The following is a 24,300-nucleotide window of genomic DNA, read 5'->3' as shown; positions in this document are numbered from 1 at the left end:
CCCAGAGAGAGCTTTGGCCACCACGTGGGAACAGCTCTTGGTTTCTGCCGAGCCTGGAGCCATCCATGCTCTCGGATTTTGGAGGCAATGCCAGGGAAAAGCATCAGCAGCAGTTTAACTCTTCCCTCTTGTGGCCCCATTTCAGATTTCGAGCCGGAGCTGGGGCTGGACACGGCCGTGAGCCTGACCACGGACACGCTGGTGACACTGCCCACCACAGCGGCCGTGCTGCCCGTCACCGCGGCCCAGCCCGTGGCAACGCCCCTGGAGCCATCCCCCAGTCCCCAGGACACCACCCCCGGGCAGGCAACCAGCACCTTCCTCATCCCCAGGACCACGGAAGCGCCGGTGGTGCCCAGCTGGAAAGCCACAACCACCAGCACCACGGCCAGCGAGCCCCCAACCACTGCGGCCACCACCACCACGGCCACCACCGCGGCCACCACTGTGGCCACCACTGTGGCCACCACCACCACCACCACAGAGGCCACAACCACCACAAGCAGCACCACGGTGGCCACGGCCAAGCCCACCACCATCCGGAGGTTCCTGCCCCCCTTGGCCACCAAGGCGGCCACCACCCGGGCCACCACCCGGGCCACCACCCTGGAGACGCCCACCACACCCATCGCCGAAACCAGCACCCCGACAGAGGTGGCCACGTCACGCCTTGTCCCCAGCAGCACGGCCAAGCCCAGGGCTCTGCCAAAGCCCAGCCCCTCGAGGACTGCAGAGCCCCCCGAGCAGAGCACGGCCTTGCTGCCCACGCTGCCGCCCACAGAGGCCCCCCAGGTAGGAGCCGGAGCCCTTCTCACCTGCTCGGGGCTCCTGGGCTCCGTGGGAAGCCAAGCAGTGGCCTCAGGAGGCCTTTGGTGTCCATCCATCCTTGGCCACTTGCTCTGGGGGAGGTGGAGGCAGGCTGGGCTGTTCCAGAGTGGCACATCTGGGGAGGTGAAAGGGGGAGTTCAGTCCGGGCAGTTTGAGCCCCTGGGGACAGCCAGGATGTGCCACCAACCCCGGTGCCCCCGGCGCTGCCTGTTCCAGAGCGGCTTCCCCAGGCGGGAGGGCACAGTGCCACCTCCCACGGGGACACTGCGACTTCCCTCGAGGTTTGGTGTCGTGTCCCAGCTCCCAGCCCCGGCCGCGAGTCCCACACTCTCCTCAATTACGGTTTGATGGTGCATTTCCAGCCCTCGGATGTCCTGAGCAGGAATTTCAGCTCCATCTCGCATTCAGAGCCCCTCAGGGGCCCTTTGCAGCCGCTTTGACTGAAAGGTGGAGTGATTTGTCTAAACTACTCCCTCTTTTCCGCCTGCAAATGCGTGCTCGGAGCGCTCGGGGCTCTCGCTGACCTTCAATTAATCCCTGTCACAAACCCGGCCGCTCGCTCGTGGGAAGCGCTGAGGCGTGCGCTGGCCCCGGGGCAGCGGGACATGGAGAGGGCTCCCACCCCCGCCCCACACAGCTCCTGGCTCGGCCTGAATCCTGGCTGGTCCTGAATCCTGGCTGGTCCTGAGTCCTGGCTAGTCCTGAGTCCTGGCTAGTCCTGAACCCTGCTTTGTGCCCGAGGCAGGCGGGAAGGAGCCACTTGTCCCACCAGGGAGGGGTCCCTGGCTCGGGGACGCTCCAGCTCGAGGGACACACCAAGGGACAAGGGGGAAGGTCCAGGGGATGTGGTCCCGAGGGGGTGTCCAGCAGGCAGTGAAGGGGTCAGGGATGGGATGGAGGGGGTGAGATGGATCATTTTCCCAGGCAATATTTGCCCTCGAGGCCGGGATCGCCTCGATGCCAAGGGAACTGGGCAGGGACAGCAGGGACTGGGCTGGGTGACAGCTCTGTGTCCTGGGTGACAGCTTTGTGTCCTGGGTGACAAGGACCCATCCTCCTGCTCCTGCCCTGTGCAAGGGAAGGGGGGAAGGGAAGAGGGAAGGGACCCCTGGAGCTCATCCAGCGATCTCCAGTCCTTCCTCTTGCTGTACTGGTGTGGCCTGGATCTTGTGTCACCTCCTGTTAGGAGTGAGTCACCTGTGAGCAGTGACATCCAACCTGTGCTCTGGGGACAGAGCCCACCGAGGGTCTGCCATGGGTTACTGGGGAGAAATTCTTCCCTGTAAGGGTGGAGGGTCTGGGATGGGATCTCTTTAGGAGAAACTACAGGGAACAGGTCCTGGGATGGGGACAGAGAACAGCCCAGCTCAGCCGTGGTGGCCTCAGACCAGCAAATGTGGGGTTGTGTTGTCACTGTGGTACAACTTCAGTGACCCAGAGAAGGGACACCCCAACATTGTCCCCATGTCCCCCACCCTGTCCTCGGTCCGGTGATGTCCTCCCTGTGAGCACCCTTTGGTCCTTGTCCCCTGCTCCATCTTGTCCTTTCTCCCAGATGGAGCCAGGGGAGGTGACAACAGTCCCTGACAGCGAGCTGGAGGTCCCGGCCAGCAGCGGCCCCAGCGGGGACTTTGAGATCCGGGAGGAGGAGGAGACGACGCGTCCCGAGCTCGGGAACGAGGTGATGGCTGTGGTGACGCCGCCGGCGGGGCCGGGGCCCGGCAGGAACGTGGAGACGGGGCTGATGGACAACACGATAGACTCGGGCAACTCGGCTGCACAGCTGCCCCAGAAAAACATCCTGGAGAGGAAAGAGGTGTTGATAGGTGAGGCACAGGGCCAGGGGTTTGGGGGAGGGTGGGGGGCACAGGCAGCTGGGCTGTCCCAGGGGAGGGGACAGTCCTGGGAAGGGCATTGGGATAACCCACACCCACCGCCCAAAACTGCTCCATGGGGTGCCCCAAGGTCTCCATGCCTTTGCCAGGAAAGCTCTGCACAATTTCCTTCTACTGAGATGGATTTCCAGGAAAAAAACCAGGATTTTAGTGCAAAGATGTTCTGTGGTCACAGCTCAGCACCCAGCACTGCTCCCAAACTTCCAAAGCCAGGCTGGAATCCCAAATGATCCCCCCAAATCTTTGTGCTGGAAGCCAGGCTGGGGCTGGGGGTGGCACTGAGGGTAGGGGTGGCACTGATGGCCTGGGGTGGGGGTGGCACTGACAGCTGTGGATGACACTGATGGCCAGGGGGTGACACTGATGGCTGTGGATGACATTGGTGACCAGTGGGACAGCACTGAGGGCTGGGAGTGGCACTGGCATCTAGGGATGGCACTGGTGGCTATGGGTGACACTGATGGCTGTGGGTGCCACTGATGGCCAGCAGTGGCACTGACAGCTGGGGATAGCACTGATACCTGGGGGTGCCACTGATGGCCACTGGTGGCACCGATAGCTGCAAGTGGCACTGACAGCTGGGGGTGGCACTGACAGCTGTGGGTGGCACTGACAGCTGGGGGTGGCACTGACAGCTGTGGGTGGAACTGACAGCCACAGGTAGCACTGACACCTGAGGGTGGCACTGACACCTGGGGATGGGCACTGATGTCTGCAGGTGTCACTGATAGCTGTGGGTGGCACTGACAGCTGGAGGTGGCACTCATGGCTGCGGGTGGCACTCGTGGCTGTGGGCAGCACTGACAGCTGGAGGTGGAACTGACACCTGAGGGTGGTACTGACAGCTCTGGGTGGCACTGATAGCTGTGGGTGGCACTGACAGCCGTGGGTGGCACTGATAGCTGTGGGTGGCACTGACAGCTGTGGGTGGCACTGACAGCCGTGGGTGGAACTGACAGCCACAGGTAGCGCTGACACCTGCGGATGGCACTGACACCTGGGGATGGCACTGATGGCTGCAGGTGGCTCTGATAGCTGTGGGTGGCACTGACAGCTGGAGGTGGCACTCATGGCTGCAGGTGGCACTAACGGCTGCGGGTGGCACTAATGCCTGCGGGCAGCACTGACAGCTGGAGGTGGCACTGACACCTGAGGGTGGCACTGACAGATCTGGATGGCACTGACACCTGAGGGTGGCACTGACGGTCGCGGGCAGCACTGACAGCCGTGTCCCTGTGCGTTTTGCAGCGGTGATTGTGGGCGGTGTGGTCGGTGCCCTTTTCGCCGCATTCCTGGTGATGCTGCTCATCTACCGCATGAAGAAGAAGGACGAGGGCAGCTACACCCTGGAGGAGCCCAAGCAGGCCAACGTCACCTACCAGAAACCCGACAAGCAGGAGGAGTTCTACGCGTAGAGCGAGAGCCTGGAGTGCCTCACGCTTCCTCCCTCCCTCCCTGCTCCAAACCTCCCCTCCTCCCCTCCATCCAGTCTCTCTCTTTCCCCCCTCCTCTTTCTCTTTTTTTGGGATCAGACTGTGAATTTACAAAGCAAAACCTGCAGCGGCTGAAGGAGGAAATGCATCCTTGGCATGGGGGGCACGGGGTGCCTGGGGCAGCGCCGAGGTCACGCTGAGCTCCGCTGAGGTGACACCGAGCAGCTCTGAGGTGACACTGAGCAGTGCCGAGGTCACACTGAGCAGCACTGAGGTGACACCAAGCACCACTGAAGACACACCAAGCAGCGCTGAGGTGACACCGAGCAGCTCAAAGGTCACACCGAGCAGTGCCAGGGTGACACCGAGCAGTGCCAGGGTGACACTGAGCACCGCTGAGGTGACACTGAGCAGCGCTGAGGTCACACTGCTGAGGTGACACCGAGCAGCACCGAGGTGACACCAAGCACCGCTGGCCTTTCTGCTGGCGGGAGGGACGGGACACGCAGCCGATGCCAAGGAGCTGATGCCAGGGCAGCCGTGCCCGGGAATGCCCTGAGAGCAAAGGATGGGCTGCCCACAGCACCAGGAGCTCAACTGGACTTTCCCCACCACCACAAACTCCAGGATCTGGACACCTCCTGCCAGCCCTGGGGCACTGGGGGCTTGCTTTGGATTTATTCCCTTTTTTTTTCCCCTGTCCATCAAGGAGGGAGATTTCCTTCCCTCTGTCTCATCTTTATTTTTGGATTTCTTTTGGAATGGGTTTGGTGGCTCCACAGGAATCCCCTTCTGCTGGAAGAGAGAACACAGCTCTCCAACTCTCCTGGAACCTTGGGAAAAGCACAAGGGGCTGGAGTACCTGGTGCCCCGGGATTCGCTCCTGGAGTGGGGATAAAAGGAAATAAATACAAACACTGGGAATGATCCCTTTGGATCAACATTCCAGAGAGCTTGTGGAGCTGCACTGGGGCATCCCAGGCTGCTGCCCTCCGGCCACCCCCTGGAATCTCTTGGATCCACGTCTGGCTGACGGGTTTGGCCAGGAAGGGACTTGGCTTGGGCTGGGTTTTCACTGTGACCACTAAAGCTCGGCTTGGCGGGACGTTCCTTGGGAGGAGCTGGGAATGGAGAAGCTGAATGCTCTCCCTGGCCGTTCCAGAGGGGATACCAGAGCTCTGCAAGGCGGGGGATGCAGCCTAAGGAAGGAAATCCAAGCAGGGATGATCCCTGTCCCCCCAGGGTCCAGCAGGGATCCTGCTGGCTCCAGAGGTGAGCAAGAGGAGGCAGAACCATGGCTCAATCAGGGCTGGTTGGATGATTGGAAAGAGCCCAAAATCAGTGGAAAGACCCAGGACTGATGGTTTTCCTTTGTTGTTTGAATCCCCAGGATTGATGGTTTTCCTTCATTGGTGTTTAAATCCCAGCATAACCCAGAGGGCTGGAGAGAACCCGACCCTGGCAGCCCCAGGTGTCCCCTCTGAGGCTGCCCAGGGTGGATCCAGAGCCCCCAGTGCCTTTGGGAAAGGCTGGATTTTCCAGAGCAATCTCTGCACACAGGTTCAGTTAGGATATTCCAATTAAGGTGTTCCAATGAGGTGGCTCTTAATTAGCTGGAGCCCTGTTTGTGCAGCTTTGTTGTCATGATGGTTGTGATCTTGGTGGGGTCCCATGGAGACTTTGGATTTACCCTTCAAGCAATTTAAATGGAAAATTTGGGGGAAAAATCATTGCTTTGTGAATTAACCTGCATGGAGCCAGGGACATTTTGGCCCCTGAGGGGGGTTGGTGGATTTAGGGTTTTATGGCCCTGGTGGGGGTTATAAGACAGAAGAGCTTTGTTATGGAAGGGATTTGAGGCCATAATAATATTTTAAATATATATATAAATTTCTGTCTCCACTCCTGCACACCCACAGTAACACAGGTATGGAAGGAAATTAAATCCCTGGAATCTCTCAGTGCACTGGGATGCTTGGGTGGGATTTGGGGTTGGGAAGCTGGGAACTTTGGGCTGCTTTTCCCTGGGATACATCCCAAAATGACAACCTGGCTTTACTTTGGGATAGGGAACAGAGCCCTGCACATGGATCAGCTCTAAATCCTCATTTTTGAGCTGCCAGCCTCAAAATCCTCATGTTTCAGGTTCTTGGATAAGGCCCTGTTGGAGGTTTGGGTGTGGTGCTGGGAGTGACCATTTCTGTGTCCACCCTGGAGGGAGGATGAGGATGAGGATGAGGATGAAGGATAAGGATGCTCCAAAAGAGGGAACACATTCAGAAGGAGCCTGGTGCCAGCCCAGAGCCACTTTGTGCTGCTCCTAAGAGAGTTTGGACTCCTGGATTTGATGATTTTAGGATTTTGGGATCACACAAAGGGGAGTGGCATAAATCAAGGTCACCAAGGCCACCCAAAATCCTCATCTTTTGGGAAAACCTGGATTTAATCTTTGGAGTTTGCTTTAAAAAAAACAAAAAAAACCCCAAGCCAACCCTCCCAGCTTAATCTTTTTAATGCTGCTTTTCAGAGCTGCCTCCTTAATCTTCTTCATTCCATTTTTTCCCCCTATTTAATAGTCTGAAGTTCCATAATACAATTTTTTTACTCACTCAAGCTTAACCTCGTCCCTCTCAGCTGGTGTTAGGTTGTAATCCCGGCACTTAAATCCGTCACAGCTTCGGGAGTGAGGAAAGCTGGAGGTGGGAGGGTGACAGGAGCCTGGGCAGGGCTTTTTCAGTAATTAAAATATGAGATAAACACAATAAAAAAAGGTGAAGGCAACTAAACTGCTAATCAGAAGTGATCAAATAATTCATTGTTTATCTCCTGCTTCCATGCTTTTGCTCCCCACCTGGAGAGGGAATTATTTTGGGTTTGGAAAACCCAAAAACTGCTTTTTGTGGTGTTAATGATGTCACAGCCTCTTGTGTCACCTCAGCTCTATGGGGCTGTTGGAGTTGATGTTTGAAGGGAAAAAGAATCTTGTGCTGGAGGATGTGATCCTGTGCTTCCCTCCAAGGAGTTGGGATGGAGCTGAGCATGGGCAGGAATTTTTGGGAAAAAAATCCTGGATAATGTCATTTTTCCATCAGCAGGGATGGATAAAACCCCGAGGGTTGGTGGAGGCAGCTGCTCCCTCCTGCAGCCACTCCTGCCCCGGGGCTTTTCAGGGATTCCTGGTGGGAATTCAGGAGGGAGCTGCACACGGGAGGAGCCACCCCCAGCTGCTGATTCGGTCTCAGAGTGGATTTGGGAGAAAAAATGCATCTCCAGCATCTTCCCTTCCCAAAGCTGAGCCTGGCATCGTCCCCTCTGATGTGGGGATCCCTCATGGTGATCCCAGCCAGGAACAGCTGGAGCAGTGCCCAGATGTGCTGGTCCTTCCAGCTGTGCTCCCCGAGGGATTTTCCATGGCTTTCCCATTTCTTTTCTGCACGTTCCTGCGTGTGTGTGATGTGCTGGAGCTGCAGGGAGACTCTTGGCTGCTCCAGCTGGATAATTTTAGGAGTTTCTGGAACTGCAGGGTGGTGTGGGCTGCTCTGCCAGCTGTGCCAGCCTTGGGGCTCTCCCTGCTGGAATTGCAGCAGGAGAATGATGGAGAATATCCAGCAGGAGAATATCCAGGAACTCCTGGAGCACATCCATCCACAGAAGGCAGGAGGAGAGGAGCAAAGGGAAGGGAAAGCAGAGAGCCCAAACCAGGGCTGGAATGGGGAATTTGGGAAGGGCAGGACATGGAAGGGGCCCAGCAGGAGCAGGACCCAGCCCTGTGTGGGTTTTGCAGGACTGGGAGTTGTCCCTTTCCTCCAAAAATCACAGATTTTGGATCTTTCCGTAAAAAGCACTGAGTCCCTGTGTGGGATGGAGTTGTCCCTTTGCTCCAAAAATCTCTCTGATTTTGGACCTTTCCCTAAGGAGCCGTGCTGGCAGATCCAGCTGCAGAGAAGGGATGGCTCAGGGGATGGCTCAGGATGACAGGGGATGGCTCAGGGTGACAGGAGGACGGGCTGGTTTGCCTCAGCTTTCCCCACTCCCTCCCCATTTCCCTGACAATCCCTGCCCGGGAGTTCCTTTGCCTCATCTCCAGCTCCAGAATTCTGAGCTCTCCCCACCGTGAATCACCAGCTCAGAGGCTTCCACAGGGACAAACTCATCAGCTGAGAACAGGAATGGATTTTTAAATTCCCTTTTTCTCCCATAACCACCCTTGCCATGATTTTTTCTGGGCTCCAAGGTTTTCTGCCAGGCTCTGAAGCAATGCTGAGCTTTCAGTCCGGGAAGGTTTGGTGGGAAATGAACTCCCTGGGCTGCCCGGGAGCTGGGCTGGGCGTGTCTGTGTGTGTATATATGTGTATGTAATTAATGTATATGTAGAGATGTATAGATGGGCACGGGGCCAGGGGCTCTGCTCCTGAGGACGAGAAGGGGGAAAAGGAGGAGGGAAAAGAGGAAAGGGAGGAGGATTTGTCCTCCAGCACCATGTGCTGGGCTCTGCAGCCCTTGGCCCCTGCCCCAGGGAATGTGGGATTCAGCCTCAGCCCCTGCCCAAGGGATCCAGGATTCCTGTCCCAAGGGATGTGGGACTCAGCCTTGGCCCTGCTCCCAAGGAATGGGAGAGTTCCTGTCCCAAGGAATGTAGGATTCAGCCTCGATCCCTGTCCCAAGGGATTCAGGATTCCCTCTCAGCCTCTGTCCCGAGGGATTCAGGATTCCCTGTCCCAAGGGATGGGGGATTCCACCTCTCAAATTCCTGCTGCTCCTCCCTCCCCTCCCTGCCCTTCACATCCCCCCGACCCCAGTCCCGGTGATCCCAGTCCTGGTGATCCTGACCCCCGTCCCAGTGACACCAGTCCCAGTGATCCTGACCCCAGTCCCAGTGATCCTGACCCCAGTCCCGGTGACACCAGCCCCTGTGACCCCAGTCCCAGTGACCCTGACCCCAGTCCCGGTGATCCCAGTCCCGGTGACCCTGACCCCAGTCCCAGTGACCCTGACCCCAGTCCCAGTGACACCAGTCCCAGTGACCCCAGTCCCGGTGACCCTGACCCCAGTCCCAGTGACCCTGACCCCAGTCCCGGTGATCTTGACCCCAGTCCCAGTGACCCTGACTCCAGTCCTGGTGACCCTGACCCCAGTCCCAGTGACCCCAGTCCCAGTGACCCTGACCCCAGTCCCGGTTTCATGGGTCGGGATGAGTCGGGGTTGGGTTCAGGATCCTCTTGCCGCTGCCAGGGCTGGAGCAGATCCGGGATGGGATCCCGGGATAGATCCGAAGCCCCCGAGCTCCGGAGCACCCCCAGGCTCGTGCTGGCAGCTCCCCCATCCCTGCAGAGGAGCCTCAGTCTGCAATGTCCAAACTTTTCATTTCTATGTTTATTTTTCCCATTATTTTGATTTTTGGGTAGAACAACCCCGATTTTTTCACAGCCCACATTCCAGCGCTTCTCCCAAGGCCTCCAGGGCACCAGGGATTTTTCCTGCAGCAATTCCCCCCCTTGAGGGTCCCCCCTGGCCAAAGTGAGCCCAGCCCAGCTGACAATCAAACCAGACTCCCAAAAAACAGGAATCCATTGCCGTTTGATAGAAAAACTTTTTAAAATCCCCCTCTTCTCTCTCACCACCACATCTCCAGGACAAACCATCACCCACTGCTCCTCCTGTAAATAAACATCGAACCTTCTTGTATAAATTAAAAATAAAATAATTTTAAAAAAAGACAAAAAAAAAAATCCATTGATAAACATCCCAAAAATAAAATTTTTAAAAAATCTCCCTTTCCAGAAGATTGAAGTAATTCCAACTTCACTTTTGTTTGGAGCTGATTTCCAATCCCAGTAGGAGAACAAAACAAAGATCTGGAGCACTATGAATGTTGGAGCTTTCAATGAATCCGGGAGGGAAAAAAAATGCATGTAAATATTTTTAATAGGAGACATATCTTAAACAGAACTTTTTTTTGTATGTACATAACTCTCCTAGAGTTTAGTACTGAAATGGCTTCATAGTGTCTGTTTCGAAAAGGAAAGGAAAAGAAAATGTTTGTTAATTGTTTTTGTTCTTACTCAATGGCCAAAACTTTAAAAATAACAAAATGACAAAAAAAAAAAAAAGAAAAAAAGACTCTAAAAATAATCTTTGCCAATGGATTTAGCACTGTAATGGTACTGTCTATTTTTTTTAATTATTTCTGTGCTGTGCCCATTTATAAAATGAGGAAAAGATAAAAAATAAAGTCATTTAAACATTGTCTGCCCAGGGCCTGGCCTGAGTTCTTGGTGCCAACTGCTCCGGGGTCTGTCGTGTCAGGGAGTGGAGGGAGAAGGTCCTGGGCCCATCAGGGTGGGGCTAAGGAATGGTTTCCATGGCAACTGCAGTGATGCTGAGGAGCCTGGACCATCCCAGTACAGCCCTGAATGATCCCAGTACAGCCCTGGATCATCTGAGTACAGCTATGAATGTTCCCAGTATAACTCTGGACCATCCCAGCAAACCCATGGATGACCCCAGTACAGCCTGGACCATCTCAGCACAGCCTGGAAATGCTCCCCTGGAGAGGAGAAGGCTCCAGGCAGAGCTCAGAGCCCCTTGCAGGGCCTGAAGGGGCTCCAGGAGAGCTGCAGAGGGACTGGGGACAAGGCAGGGAGGGACAGGACCCAGGGAATGGCTCCCACTGCCACAGGGCAGGGCTGGATGGGATCTTGGCAAGGAATTGTTCCCTGGCAGGGTGGGCAGGGGCTGCCATGGAATTGCCAGAGCAGCTGTGGCTGCCCCTGGATCCCTGGCAGTGCCCGAGGCCAGGCTGGACATTGGGGCTGGGAGCCCCTGGGACAGTGGCAGGTGTCCCTGCCATGGCTGGGGTGACACTGGGTGAGCTTTAAGATCTCTTCCAACCCGAACCATTCCAGGATTTTGGCTGAGCTGCTGTCACCCCACATCCCACCAATGTCCCCATCCCCACTAGTGTCCCCAGTGAGGCAGAGCTGCTGTTCCAGCTGTGGGATCCATCCCCTCCCAGAGCAGAACTGGAAGCAGCTCCTTTCCAGAGGGATTCCTGGGAACGCCCGTGGTGGCAGAGCTGGCAGGGCTGCTCTTGGCCTTCCTAAGGACATCTTAGATGTTTTTGTCCAGCTCCTGCCAGGCCAGGCTCCATGGATCTATCCCTGGAGCAGCAGAAGGGTTTGGATGTCCCCACACTGCCCTTAGAGCCACAGGCAAATGCCAAAGCCCAGGAGGCTCCCAGAAATATTCCCCCAGCCCCAGTGATGCCCTGCTGGCCTGAATTCCAGGGAACATCCCTCTCTTTGGGCTTGGGGAATGTGTTTTCATGACCCTGCTTCCCCCTGCTCCAAGTGTTTTACCCCCTAATCCAGCAGCTGGATATCCCAACCCTCAGCCTCCAGCAGGGACAAATCAATCCCATCCTGCAGGGAGCAGCTCAGGAATCCCTCCCTGGAGCCTCAAATTCCTCCCTTTTCACCCCATTTCCCAAAGCAGGGCAATCCCATTGGCCCAGCAGCAATCCCTGCAGCAGTAGCAACCCCTGCAGCAGCAACCCCTGCAGCAGCAACCCCTGCCTGCTGCACCAATCCCTGCAGCAATCCTCAGCTCTCCAGGTGGGAAGGGCACAATCCCAGTTTCCAGCTGCCCCAGCCCCAATAATGTCCCCACTGTGCCGTGCTCCTGTGTTTGCCAGAGCAGAAATGAGCAACTGCCTGCCCGAGGTGTTGGAATTTGGGCTGGAGGCTGGAAACAACCTCTGATTTATCCCAATTCCCATTTTTTATTTATTTCCCACCCGCCGAAGGCTCTTACAGGAATTTTCCATTCCCGCAGTGTGGTTGCAGACCCTGGGATTTACCAGGACAACACCAAATGGGTTTATTTGGGATTTTTTTGCACCTTGTGAATCAGCCTGTATAAATCTCTGTGATGTGAGCAAAACACCCAAAAATAAAACCGGGGATTGGGATTTCAGCTGGGAAATGAATGACCCAAAGGCACCAAGCCTGTGGTGCTTGACAGGGATTTTAGGGAACAGCCACACCTGAGTGGCCAGGTGACCCCCTTGGGGACACACAGCTGGGGAGGGTCCTCAGGTGCCAGCTCTGAGCTGTGGAGGGTCCTCCGTGGGTCCCAAATCCTCCCTGAGCTTTTCTGGATACCCCAAATAAAGAGGATTTATCCCATGTGCTGAGCTGCTGCCCCCAGGGCTCATCCCAGAAACTGCTCCTGCCTCGCTCCATGGACACGGTGAGGCCCCTCCTGCCTCCCTGGAAAATCCAAGTCCTATTTCAGAATCCTCTGCATTCCTGGACATAAACAACCCCTCCCCATCCTCATTCCCACCTCTTGCCATTTCTCCCACCCTCCCTCTCCGTGGCTCCACAAATCCTCCTCACCCGTGTGTCCTCCGTGTGCTTCTCCCCAGCTTTTTTAGCTCCTGGCTCTTTTCCCTTGCTTCCCAAGGGCAGGAAGCCCTTTAGGACAAAGAAAGCTGAAATCCCAGTGGGAATGGCCGGATACAGCTCCTTGTCCTGCTCTGGAGGCCTGCTGGGAGCGATGGATATCTGGGCACAGCGGCCGCTCCAAGGATTTTCAGGCCATTGTTCAGTATTGGAGGCAAAGAGCAGAATTCATGCTCCAGGAATTCCAGCATTTCCTGAGCCCCAGTGGTTATTAATAGCAGCTGAGCCAACATTCCCTGTTATTTACCTGCTCCAGGACAATTGGCAGCAGGAATGCACCTTTGGGAATTGTGTCCCTCCTATTCCTACCTATTTCCTGCCCTCAATTGTTTTTGCTGAGGCTGAATCCATCCCTGTGCTGGGGACAGGACAGCTCAGTCTGTGCCCCACGTCCCAGAGGACAGAGAATTCCCAAATGGAATATTTCCCACTATAGAAACGCTCTGTGTTTATCCAGGACTGCTGGAGCCTGGACATTTGGTGCCTGGATTTGCATTCCGTGAGGAATTGTGCCCGCTGACGAATCTGTGTTCGATCTAACGAGGAATGAAGCCAATTAAAAATAATGGGGAGCCTGAGCTGCTGCCTGGAACAAAACAATGATAATTAAAATGATAATTATAATGAAGACAAGACCCATCCCAGAATTCCCTGTTAGATTAAATCCAAACCTTCCCAGCAGCTCCTGCCTCATTTTTTGTAACTCTCCCATTACCACAGTCCCTGGGAATGGGGAATTGGAGCAGCTGCTCCTGATCAAGCTCCCACCCAATTTCCTCCCTGCAATGAATTCCAGAGGGAAATGTGAGCACTGCTCCCACCATGGATGGGAATTCCTGGCCTTGCCATCGGATTTCTCCCTCTGTGGATTTGGCCCACAGAGTCACAGGGAGCAGGGCTGGATATTGGGAAGGAATCCCTGGCTGTGAGGGTGGGCAGGGGCTGCCATGGAATTGCCAGAGCAGCTGTGGCTGCCCCTGGATCCCTGGCAGTGCCCAAGGCCAGGCTGGACATTGGGGCTGGGAGCACCTGGGACAGTGGGAGGTGTCCCTGCCATGGGATGGGATGGGATCGGATTTAAGGCTCCTCCCAACCCAAACCATTCCAGGATTTTGTCATTCCTTGAATTTTTGGGAAAACCTGGTGACAGAGGTAACAGTCACCCCCTGTGGATCTCTCCAGCTCTGATCCAAGCTCACCTGGCAGGAGGAGCTGCTGGGTGATCCTTGCATCCCACCCCAGACATCCTCAGCCCTCCCTTCAAACAACACCCCTGGAGGAGTTTGGAAGTGCTTGAGATACCTGCTGGACCCCAGGACCACCCCTGGATCCAGCTGGATCCCATCCCCTCCCACAACCTTTAAATAGGGCAGGAGCTCATTTTGGGAATGAGATGAGGTCTCTGTATGGAAATGTTCTCTTCAGCTGCCAATCCTGGCATGAAACAATCCATAGGATATTCCTCACGCAGGGCAGGAGGGATTTTTGCCAGGGATGTCGCAGCTTTGCAGCTCAAGGCCGATAAATCGGGGATTTGATCCCTTTGAAACCCCCCAGGGAGGGAGTCCCCTGGGAACAAAATCCCCCACCAGGACTGGGAATTTGGGGGGTAGCAGGAGGAGGGATTGGGATTTCTCCCCCACTGGAGCATCCTGGAGGAACTCCAGAGGGAATCAGCTGGCATTTGAATGACTGAACCTGATTGAAATGTGTTTATTTTCCCTTTATTCCCTCACCTGTGTCTCCTGCGAACATCCCTGGCTCTGCTGGCTATTTTTAGACGCCGGGAATTAACACCTTGATTTGCATTTTCCCTCCGTTTGGCCGGCTCAAAGCGATTTCAGGGTAATTGGATAATGACAGGGCTCATCAGCCGAGGCTGTGACAAATCGCCACACCTGGCTCTCCGGAGAGGCTGCGAGGGACCTGCGGCGGCACCAAGGAGCAGCTGGAAGAGGGGAGAGAAGGAATTTGGGGCAGAGAGGGGATTTTTTTGGCAAAATCCTAAAATCCTGCTGGAACCAGGAGTTTTTATGAATTTTAGGCATTTTGGGCTGAGCTGTTTCTTTGGGAAACTGAGGCCCAGACAGGGATTTCTCTCCAATCCCCCTAATCCAATATTTTCCTTCCAGACATGGGCTGAGGATGCAGCTGGGGATGGGAACGGTTCCTTCTGCTGCTGCCTGAGCTGGAGCCGGAGGTTTCCCCTTGGCAGGGATGGTTTGGAGTTAATTCTCACTCAGGAACCCGAGCTCTTGCGCCCAGTGGGGCTCACGTTTCAGGCTGAATCCACATCACTGTCCCCAGGGAACTCTGGTGGTTCTGGCCCAACCCCTGGAATCCAAAACAAGGCAAGAGCAGCCAAGAGCTGTGAAAAAGCTCGACAAACGAGCTGGCTTTCAAGGATTTCTTTCCTGTGAGTCTTGGAATCGCAGAATGCCTCTGTTTGGCAAAGATCAGGGAGGCCAAGCTTTAACCCAGCACTGCCAAGGCCAGCACTGAGCCTTGTCCCCAAGTGTCACATCCACTGAAATCCCTCCAGGGATGGGGACTTCACCCCTGCCCTGACTGGACAGCCCTGTCCAGGTTGAATTTTTCCCAAATATCCACCCAGACCCTCCCCTGGCCCAGCCTGAGGCTGTTCCCTCTCCTCCTGTCCCTGTTCCCTGGGACAAGGGTGAATGTCACCTCGGGAGGAGTGCCCTGGGGAGGGGTGCCCCAAACCTGAGAATTTCTCCATAGGAGAGCCTGGAGGGTGCTTTGGGCTGGGAACAGAGTCCTGATCCTCTTTGCTGGGGGATCTGTCCAGAGTGTGTTCCTTGCTCTCCTGCTCCACCCAAAAGGATTTTGGATCACAATCTTCCCATCTCACCTTTCATTTCTGCTCTGAAAAAACCCTTACCCAGATCCTTACATTCTTCTCCAGGCTGCTGCCACTTCTCCAACAAGGTCATGGAATCAGGGAATGGTTTGGGTGGGAATGGACCTTAAATCCCACCCAGTGCCACCCCAGGGACACCTGCCACTGTCCCAGGTGCTCCCAGCCCCAATGTCCAGCCTGGCCTTGGGCACTGCCAGGGATCCAGGGGCAGCCACAGCTGCTCTGGCAATTCCATGGCAGCCCCTGCCCACCCTGCCAGGGAACAATTCCTTGCCAAGATCCCATCCAGCCCTGCCCTGTGGCAGTGGGAGCCATTCCCTGGCTCCTGTCCCTCCCTGCCTTGTCCCCAGTCCCTCTGCAGCTCTCCTGGAGCCCCTTCAGGCCCTGCAAGGGGCTCTGAGCTCTGCCTGGAGCCTTCTCCTCTCCAGGTGAATAGACAGGAGCAATCTGGGATAGTGCAAAGTCTTTTCCTTTCCTCTTTCCCCTTTCCCCTTGCCTTGCCTTTCTTCTCCAGATCCCTTTGAACATTTCTGGAGCCTCCATCTGGGTGAGCTGAGCAGGTTCCAACAAACATGACACAAAACAGACACTTCTACAAAATAAAATATAAAAATTCCCAAACCACAACATCTGGGACAGTGCTGTAAAATAAAAGGAGGCTCTTCCTTGATTTTTTTTTGTGAACTCAACAACAAAAAGCTTTCAAGCTTTTTTCAGACACGTGGGTGAGATTATCTCACTGGGATGGCAGGGATGGCTCCTGGCTGTTGGGTAAATCCTGGATTTATCCCTCTGGGATGGCAGGGATGGCTCCTGGCTCTGCTGGGGTAAGCCTGGATTTATCCCCCAGTACCAAGTGACTCTGGAACCCTTTGGAATAAGGATACTCAGAGGGAGATGCCTCTTCCCAGACATTTGGCTCCCAGCCCCACCACATCCCTGCCACCCACGTGGAATTCCTTTCATTCCTGGCCAGGATCCTGGGGAAAAGGAGCTTTGAACACCAGGCCCCCAAAGTGCTGCTTTCATGTCAAGCCTTGGAGAGGGATTTGCTTTGGAGTCTGTTCCTGTGATCCCAAAGGAGCCATTCCTCAGTCACTTCCTGCTTTCACACATCTTGGAGTGGTGGATGAGCCACATCCCAGGTGGAATTTCCCTCCCAAAACCCCCCATGTGGATGTAACTCATGGCAGGGACTCTGCCAGCAGCTTGTGAGGGAGGATGTGTGAGGAGATCCAGCCATGCCTTGTCCTGACTTTTCTGGAAATCAAGGGAAAAACAGGGAATCGACCCCAAATCCAACCCCAGCACATTCCTTGTCCTTGGAGCTAACGAGCTCCGTGGTCTCTGGGATGATATAAAAGGGAGCAGGGATGCAGCAGGGGCTGGGGCCCTGGCACGGGGTGCCCAGAGAAGCTGTGGACGCCTCTGGAATTGTCCAAGGCCAGCTTGGATGGGGCTTGGAGCAGCCGGGGTAGTGGGAGGTGTCCCTGCCCTCGGGAATGGGATGGGCTTTAAGGTCCTTCCCACCCAAACCATTCCATGAGGATTCCACACCAGGAAGCTTTGGGCAGGCAAGGAAGCTTTGGCACTGGTTGGGGCTCAGCAGCCTCCCTCTGGAATAAAGATGTGTCTTGGGTTACAATACAGGGTGTGATAAAAGGTATCTGTTCTATCACCATCTGTTGAGGGTGGGGGCAGTGATCCTGATCTCTGTGGGAGATATTCTGCTAATGGGCATCCATTGAAACCAGCTGGGGCAGTGTTCTTTATCTCATGGGATATCTCCTGTTCATGGCCATGGTTTATAAACCAGCTGGGGCAGTGTTCTTTATCTTTCCACAACCCATCCTTCCTCCTGGGAGTCATTTTCTGCTCATGGCCATTGAGTCCCACTGTGGGACTGATAAAATTACTGCATCCCATTGGGAGTTGCTCCAGCCAGGGGGAAGAGCCCAACATTTCTTACCAAGATAAAAACAGAGGTTTTGGGACACTAAGGGAGCCCTTTCTCCACTGGACTCCAGAGGGAAACGGGATTGCTCCACATCACCACTGGAGCTTGGGAGGAAACTGCACCTTGTACAGGAGCACTGCTCCAGCTGAGCCACATCTGTCACTGCAGGAGGATGCAGCCACCATGGGATGGGACTGCTGCCAACACCCTGCCTGACTGACGGGTGTCAGGTTGTACTCTGACTGTGTCAGGGTTTGGGGTTTGTTCTTTGTAGTACTGTATTTCTATTTTAATTTCCCTAGTAAAGAACTGTTATTCCTATTCCCATATCTTTGCCTGAGAGCCCCTTGATTTCAAAATTATAATGATTTGGAGGGAGGGGGTTTACATTCTCCATTTCAAAGAGAGGCTCCTGCCTTTCTTAGCAGACACCTGTCCTCCAAACTAGGACAAGATGGATCAGGGAAGCAGGAAAAAGCTTTTCTCGAGCGTCTGGAGTGTTCAGGAGAGGGCTGGGCAAGCAGCAGCAGGGAAACGCAGCAGGGAAAACTCCTGGGGAAGATGGGGGACCCCAAAGATGCTGACACTGCCAGCTCCCCCCGGCACCTCCCAGTCCACGGAACAGGGAAGCAGCGGGTGTGGGGATGAGCCCCGGGGGTTTCAGGGGATCCCAGAGCGGCTCCTGCACAGGTGGAAGCTCCAGGCCGTGGGATCCGGGCCGATCCCGTTGGATTCGGGCACAGAGGGAGCTCTGGGGGGCCGGGAAAGCCCCGGGAAGGCTCCGCGTGGAACGGGAGTCACGCAAGGGCCGTGGTGGCTCCTTTGGGAGTGGCAGCGCTGCCGCTGGATGGGGTGGGGGTGTTCCTGGGAAGGGGGTCGGTGTTTTCCCAGGGATTTTGCCTTTCAAGCGCAGCCGGCGCTGTTCTGCCTCTGATGCGGCTCTGCCAGCTGGAGCCCAGCGCTTGGCGATGCAGGCAGGAAAGGATTCACCCCAGTCCGGCAGGGGGATGGGGCAGGGACAGCAATGGGACAGCCATTCCCGGCTTTCTGCTGCTCTGAAAGGGCCTTCTGCCACCCAGGAAAAGGGAACGGGCTCGGTTTGCCAAACCTCTGCCAGCAGAGCCCGGGCGATGCCGCCCGATGGCTTCAGCAGTGCCGAGGGGATGCACAATTCCTGCCAGAGCCATCCCTGCCCCACCGACAGCTTCCCAGTTCTCCCTCACATCCCTGGGATGTGATTCCAGCAGCTCCCAGCGCCGCTCCCGGAGGGCTCTGCTGGGAATTTGTGCTCCTGTAATTGGGAGCAGCGCTTGGCTCGCTGTCAGAGCACCCCGGGGTGCTGGGGAATGGGATGCAGCATTCCCGTGGCTGCTGCCTTTGGAACAAATCGGGATTTTAATGCTCAGATGTGGCTCCTGAGTGCCAGCAGCTGATCACAAAGACATCCATGGAAACGGAGATTTTATGGGGTGGGTGGAGGCGCAGACCCCCTTTTGTAACACCCAAACCTGCCTGGGGAAGCCTCTGTTTCCATCAGCTCCCATTTTTCCAAGGGTTTCCTCCTTGAATTGAGGCATCCTGGGTTGAAAGCTGCGGGAAGAGCTCAGGAAGAGCAGCTCAGCTTTGGTGGGGTGAAAATTCCAAGGGGTCAGGCCAGCCCCTGACCCTCTGGGGTTCAGTTTGTAAAACCAAGCCTGGGGGATCCCAGGGCTGCTGGGGATGAACTGGGAGGTCTGGGAGGTGAAGCAGCTCCAGGTTTGGCCTGGGGAGGATCTGAGGATGCTGAGCTGAGGGGTCTGGCATCTCTGAATGTTCCTGCACTGGGAACCTGGTGCTGCTCCGAGCTCAGAGGATGATCCAAATCACTGGATTGTGATTTGGCTTCTGCATGGGCTGAGCTGAGGTTGGTTTGATGTGAAGTCTGGATTAAATCTGATGTGAAGTCTGGATTAAATCTGACGTGAAGTCTGGATTAAATCTGATGTGAAGTCTGGATTAAATCTGACGTGAAGTCTGGATTAAATCTGATGTGAAGTCTGGATTAAATCTGATGTGAAGTCTGAATTAAATCTGATGTGAAGTCTGGATTAAATCTGATGTAAAGTCTGGATTAAATCTGATGTGAAGTCTGAATTAAATCTGCCCTTCTGTGGTGCCCCAGGGTGCCAGAGCTGCTGGACCTCCTCCTCAGAGAAGGTGCAGGACTGTTCCAGATGTGGGCTTGGGTGATTTAATCTCATTCCTAACTGGGTCTGTCCCCTCCTCTGCCACGGAGTGTCCCTGTCACCAGCAGGTCACCAGAGAGTCTGTGCTGGGCAATCTCACCCCAGCTCCACCAAAAGCAGGAAAAACCCTCCAAAATGTTTTTCCCAAATGGTTTATGTTATGCCAGGCTCTGAGAGACACCAAGGTCATTAAACAGCCTTTGAAAGAATGTTTAACCGGGCTGGGTGTGGAATCCCCCAAATCAGGGTGAGTTAGGTGTTCCCTTAACTGCTCCCTGGGCCGGACAAAGAGGGGAGGAAGCCGAGATTTAGATTTTCTTCCAGGAGAATCCACCAGAATCCATCTCTGTGAATCATCCCTCACCTCACTGCCTGTGCAGGACAGGATCCTTCTCCTCTCACAGCCTGCAGGGTCTCAGGGATCTCAGGAGGACAGGAAAGCCCTGGAATCTGGGATTGCTGTGGGCTGTGCATCCCCCACACATCCAGCTGTGGTTTAGAGGGAAGCAGCAGTTGAAATGCAAGGAATACAAGCAGGGAATAAAACCAAGGAATAAAACCAGGGAATAAATCCAGGGAATACTGGCAGGAAATCCTCTGGTGCTGCACAAACCCGGCCCCTTTCCAGCTCCCTCTCATCACTTTTGGCCACATTCAACCCCCTTGACCTTCTGCTGCCTTTGCTGGCAGCCATCTTCAATTACTCCAGAGGTTTTTTCCAGATGTTGATTCCTTAAACTCCTCACTGAGAAAGCCCTGGTCAATCTGCACATTAAACATCCCAGAGATTGGAGTCGGCTCCGTGTGGCTCTGGGCAGCCCTGGAACCCAAATCTTCCTCCCTGGAACCCAAATGTCCCTCCCTGGAACCCAAATTGCCTTCCCTGGAACCCGAATCTGCCTCTCTGAAACCCAAATCTCCATCCCTGGAAACCAAATCCCCCTTGCTGGAACCCAAATCTCAATCCTCTGATCCCAAATCTCCTTCCCTGGAACCCAAATCTTCCTGTCTGGAACCCAAATTTGCCTCCCCAGAACCCAAATCTCCCTCCCCAGAACTCAAATCTGCCTCCCTGGAACCTAAATCTCCATCCCCAGAACCCAAATCTCCATCCCCAGAACCCAAATCTCCATCCCTGGAACCCAAATCTCTCTTCCCAGGAGCTCCCCCTTCCCTTTCTCCTCCAGCTTAATGTGATAAAATTTTGGGGATGTAATCTGGGCATTATCTGCCTTTTAGGATAATGTTCAACAGGAATTTTAGCCTCGTCTTTATCTCCAAAATAAAGATAAATTCCACTGCTTCTCTCCCAGAGGCTGCTTGGATTTGCAGGCAGCAAAGCATTTTTCTCTGTGCTTTTCCTTCTGGTCAGATTTATTTTTTTTGCCCCTGGTTCATTTTATTTCTTTCCCACTTTGCCACAGCTCCTCAGCATTCCTTGGCTGCTCTAACATTGGGATATTTGTCCCTGTGGAAGAATCCCCTGAATCTGAAGCATTTTCAGTGGTGGGACCTGGGGCTGCTCCTGTTTTCCCACCAGAGCTTTCCCAGCAGGTGCTGCTGGAAGGAGGAAGGAAAAAAAAATTCCTCTCCCTCCATCCAGACTCCATCTGGCAGGATATTCTCTCTCATCCCAACCTTTTTCCCTCCTGCTTGAAGCGCATCAGGAATTTTGTGTCCTGTTTTGGGGCAGAATCATCAATAGCAAACATCATTTGTTTCTCTCTGCTTGGAAAAGAAATAAATTTAAAAGCTGTCCCAGTTCATCTTTGCACAATCCCGATATTTTTCCGTGGGGGAAACTCTTTTTAGTGCCCTCCCACCAAATCCTTCAGCATCCCTGCAGCCTCAAATCCATCTTCCTGCTTCCCATAAAACTTCCCTGGAGACACCGGATCTGGCTCTGCCTTCCCTGATTAAATGTGCCACGGATTTAATTTGACAGCAGATAAAAATCCTGTCCAAAGGTGACGTTTCCAGCACTGCCCGATCCCTGTCGGGGCCCTCCTGCCGTGTGTGGTGGAACAATCACCTTTTCCTGAGGGATATTTGTCTTTTCCCTCTGTTTTCCCCATATTTTTTGATAGGCTCTGTCTGGAAAAGGGGTTATTCCTCTAATTCCAGGATTTAAGAGGCAGTGTGGGCTGTGTTTCTGTGGGTCTGGACAGGCTGAAATCCCCCCTGGAAAAGTGAGGGAACCCCCACTTATGCAGGGCTGTGGATCTGAGGATTTATGGGAATCATCTCCTGCTCCCCACACAGCTCTGGGGAGCTGCTTTTGTTCTCCTGCAGCTCCCTGGGTTTGGCTGGAGGGAGGCTCAGGGGGTCAGGGGGTGTGGGATTGGCTGTGAGCCCCCTGGGGGTGGATTTTGCTTTTAGGAACATTTTCCAGTAGCAAATTCCCCCAAAAAGTGACATCTGGGGGGTTCATCCTGCTCGGTTTCAGGGAGGATGGGGTTGGCAGGGCTGGCTGAGCTCATTCTGCTCCACTCCAGGATCCAGGGCAGAGCAGCCACCCCTGGGGGGCCAAAGCAGGGAATGTGGGCTGGGGAGGGATTATTTGGAATTCCCAGTAAAGGTTTGGAGCTCCCAATGAAGGTTTGGAATTGCAATGAAAGTTTGGAGTTCCCAAAGAAGGTTTGGAGTTCCCAATGAAGATTTGGCGTTCCCAATAAAATTTTGGAGTTCCAACAAAAGTTTGGCATTCCCAAAGAAGGTTTGGAGCTCTCAGTGAAGGTTTGGCGTTCCCAATGAAGATTTGGAATTCCCAATGAATGTTTGGAGCTCCCAGTGAAGGTTTGGAGTTCCCAAAGAAGGTTTGGAGCTCCCAGTGAAGGTTTGGAGTTTGAAATGCTCTCACTGCTGGTGGCACCATTGGCTGAACTGTGGGGTCAGCGTGGCTGTGACCTCTGGAATTCCAGCAGCTCTTCAGGGTCTTCAGGAGAGCATGGAGTGACAGGAGAGGGGGAATGGATCCAAATAAGAGAGAGGAGGTTTAGATGGGATCTTGGGAAGGAATTGTTCCCTGGCAGGGTGGGCAGGGGCTGCCATGGAATTGCCAGAGCAGCTGTGGCTGCCCCTGGATCCCTGGCAGTGCCCAAGGCCAGGCTGGACATTGGGGCTGGGAGCACCTGGGACAGTGGCAGGTGTCCCTGCCCATGGTAGCACTGGATGGGATTTATGATCCCTTCCAGTCCAAACCATCCCTGATTCCATGACCTGGAACACTCCCAGCCCTGGTGGGACACACCCTGTGCCACCCCAGTGTCCCCAGCTCTGGCACACACCAGGCTCCTGCTCTGTGCCAGGGAGTTCTGCTGATGCAGGGAGGAATTCCCATGTGGGAATGTCCCTGCAGCCCAGCCAGGGCCAGCCTCTCCCAGCAGTTCCCAATGTCATCCCTGGCTCATAAATAGGTCAGTGGATGGGGAATTGTGTGGAGCAAGGAGCTCCCAGTCCCTGGCTGCCTGCAGGAGGTGAATATGGGGAGGAATATGTGGAATTCTGAAGGAAGGAGCTGCCTCTTCCAATCCATTGCTGATTCCCACACAAAAGAGTTTATTCTTTTTGGGAATTATTAAATGCATGTGTTGTACCCACTTTGGCTTATTATGTTAACTCTTGGAATGGTTTGGGTTGGGAAGGATCCTGAATCCCACCCAGTGCCACCCCAGGGACACCTCCCACTGTCCCAGGTGCTCCAGCCCCAATGTCCAGCCTGGCCTTGGGCACTGCCAGGGATCCAGGGGCAGCCACAGCTGCTCTGGCAATTCCATGGCAGCCCCTGCCCACCCTGCCAGGGAACAATTCCTTGCCAAGATCCCATCCAGCCCTGCCCTGTGGCAGTGGGAGCCATTCCCTGTGTCCTGTCCCTGCCTGCCTTGTCCCCAGTCCCTCTGCAGCTCTCCTGGAGCCCCTTCAGGCCCTGCAAGGGGCTCTGAGCTCTGCCTGGAGCCTTCTCCTCTCCAGGGAGCACCCCCAGCTCTCCCAGCCTGGCTCCAGAGGGGCTCCAGCCCTCCCAGGGAAGGATTTCTCCCTGAACAAATTCCCATGTGTGTCTCTACATTTTCCCTATCAGTGCTGCTGTAGCAGCCCCTGGGGTCTCCCTGTGCTCCTCCATCCCCTCACATTCCAGCCAGTGCCTGCCTCCTGCCTCCTTTTTATCCCAATTATTCCCCAGTGCTGCCCAGCACTCTCCAGGCTTTTTCCCAGTGGGATTTCTGGGGAGGTGGGAAGGGAACAGGGGAATGTGGCCAGTTCACCCCACAGCGAACTCGTGAGCTCTGAAAGGGCTGCCCAAGGATTTTCAGCACTGAATTATCAGCTCTGGCTCCTTGATGGGGAAGTATTCTGTGAAGGGAGATTTCTGTGAAGGCAAGATTTCCATGAATGGGAGATTTCCATGGAGGGAAGATTTTCATGAAGGGAAAACTTCCATGAAGGGAAGATTGCTGTGAAGGGAAGAATTCCATGAAGGGGAGAGTCCTGTGAAGGGAAGATTTTCATAGAGGGGAAGATTTCCATGAAGGGAAGATCTCTGTGATGGGAAGAATTCCATGAAGGGAAGATTTCCATGAGAGGAAGATCCATGGGAAGGGAAGATTTCCATGAAAGGG

The 24,300-nt window shown here is 54.7% G+C and overlaps 2 protein-coding genes across 4 annotated transcripts in view; one reads left to right on the top strand and one right to left on the bottom strand.

Annotated features, from left to right (window-relative positions):
• The window catches only part of SDC3 (syndecan 3), a 43,589-nt gene extending 38,632 nt beyond the window's left edge, over positions 1–4,957 (top strand). Inside the window, exons 3-6 of one of the 2 annotated variants that reach the window (XR_004420184.2) lie at positions 146–792; positions 2,384–2,654; positions 3,972–4,388; positions 4,431–4,957. Coding sequence is in view for 1 of the 2 variants with exons in the window: in XM_033080961.2 (XP_032936852.1) it covers positions 146–792; positions 2,384–2,654; positions 3,972–4,138 (1,085 nt within the window). In the remaining variant the exon portion in view is untranslated. Of the gene's footprint in view, positions 1–145; positions 793–2,383; positions 2,655–3,971 lie in introns of both variants that reach the window. The other variant, XM_033080961.2, reaches the window with a different exon arrangement.
• A 3,297-nt stretch (positions 4,958–8,254) lies between these two features.
• On the bottom strand, positions 8,255–10,426 carry LOC117007654. 2 transcript variants are annotated; one of them, XM_033080962.2, is made up of 3 exons: positions 9,302–10,426; positions 8,864–9,265; positions 8,255–8,829 (listed from the first exon to the last, which is right to left on the bottom strand). In XM_033080962.2, exons 1-2 carry the CDS (start codon positions 10,090–10,092, stop codon positions 8,899–8,901), a joined length of 1,158 nt encoding a protein of 385 aa, XP_032936853.1. In that variant the 5' UTR covers positions 10,093–10,426; the 3' UTR covers positions 8,255–8,829; positions 8,864–8,898. The 2 variants fall into 2 exon arrangements, with proteins under 2 accessions (XP_032936853.1, XP_032936854.1); XM_033080963.2 differs by having other exon boundaries at positions 8,255–8,835; positions 8,870–9,265.
• Positions 10,427–24,300: the final 13,874 nt, after the last annotated feature.

Source organism: Catharus ustulatus, chromosome 26, assembly GCF_009819885.2.
Source record: "Catharus ustulatus isolate bCatUst1 chromosome 26, bCatUst1.pri.v2, whole genome shotgun sequence".
In the NCBI taxonomy this organism is placed as follows: Eukaryota; Metazoa; Chordata; class Aves; order Passeriformes; family Turdidae; genus Catharus; species Catharus ustulatus.
The sequence above is the reverse complement of the archived record's forward strand: the minus strand, read 5'-3'. Positions and strand labels throughout refer to the sequence as shown.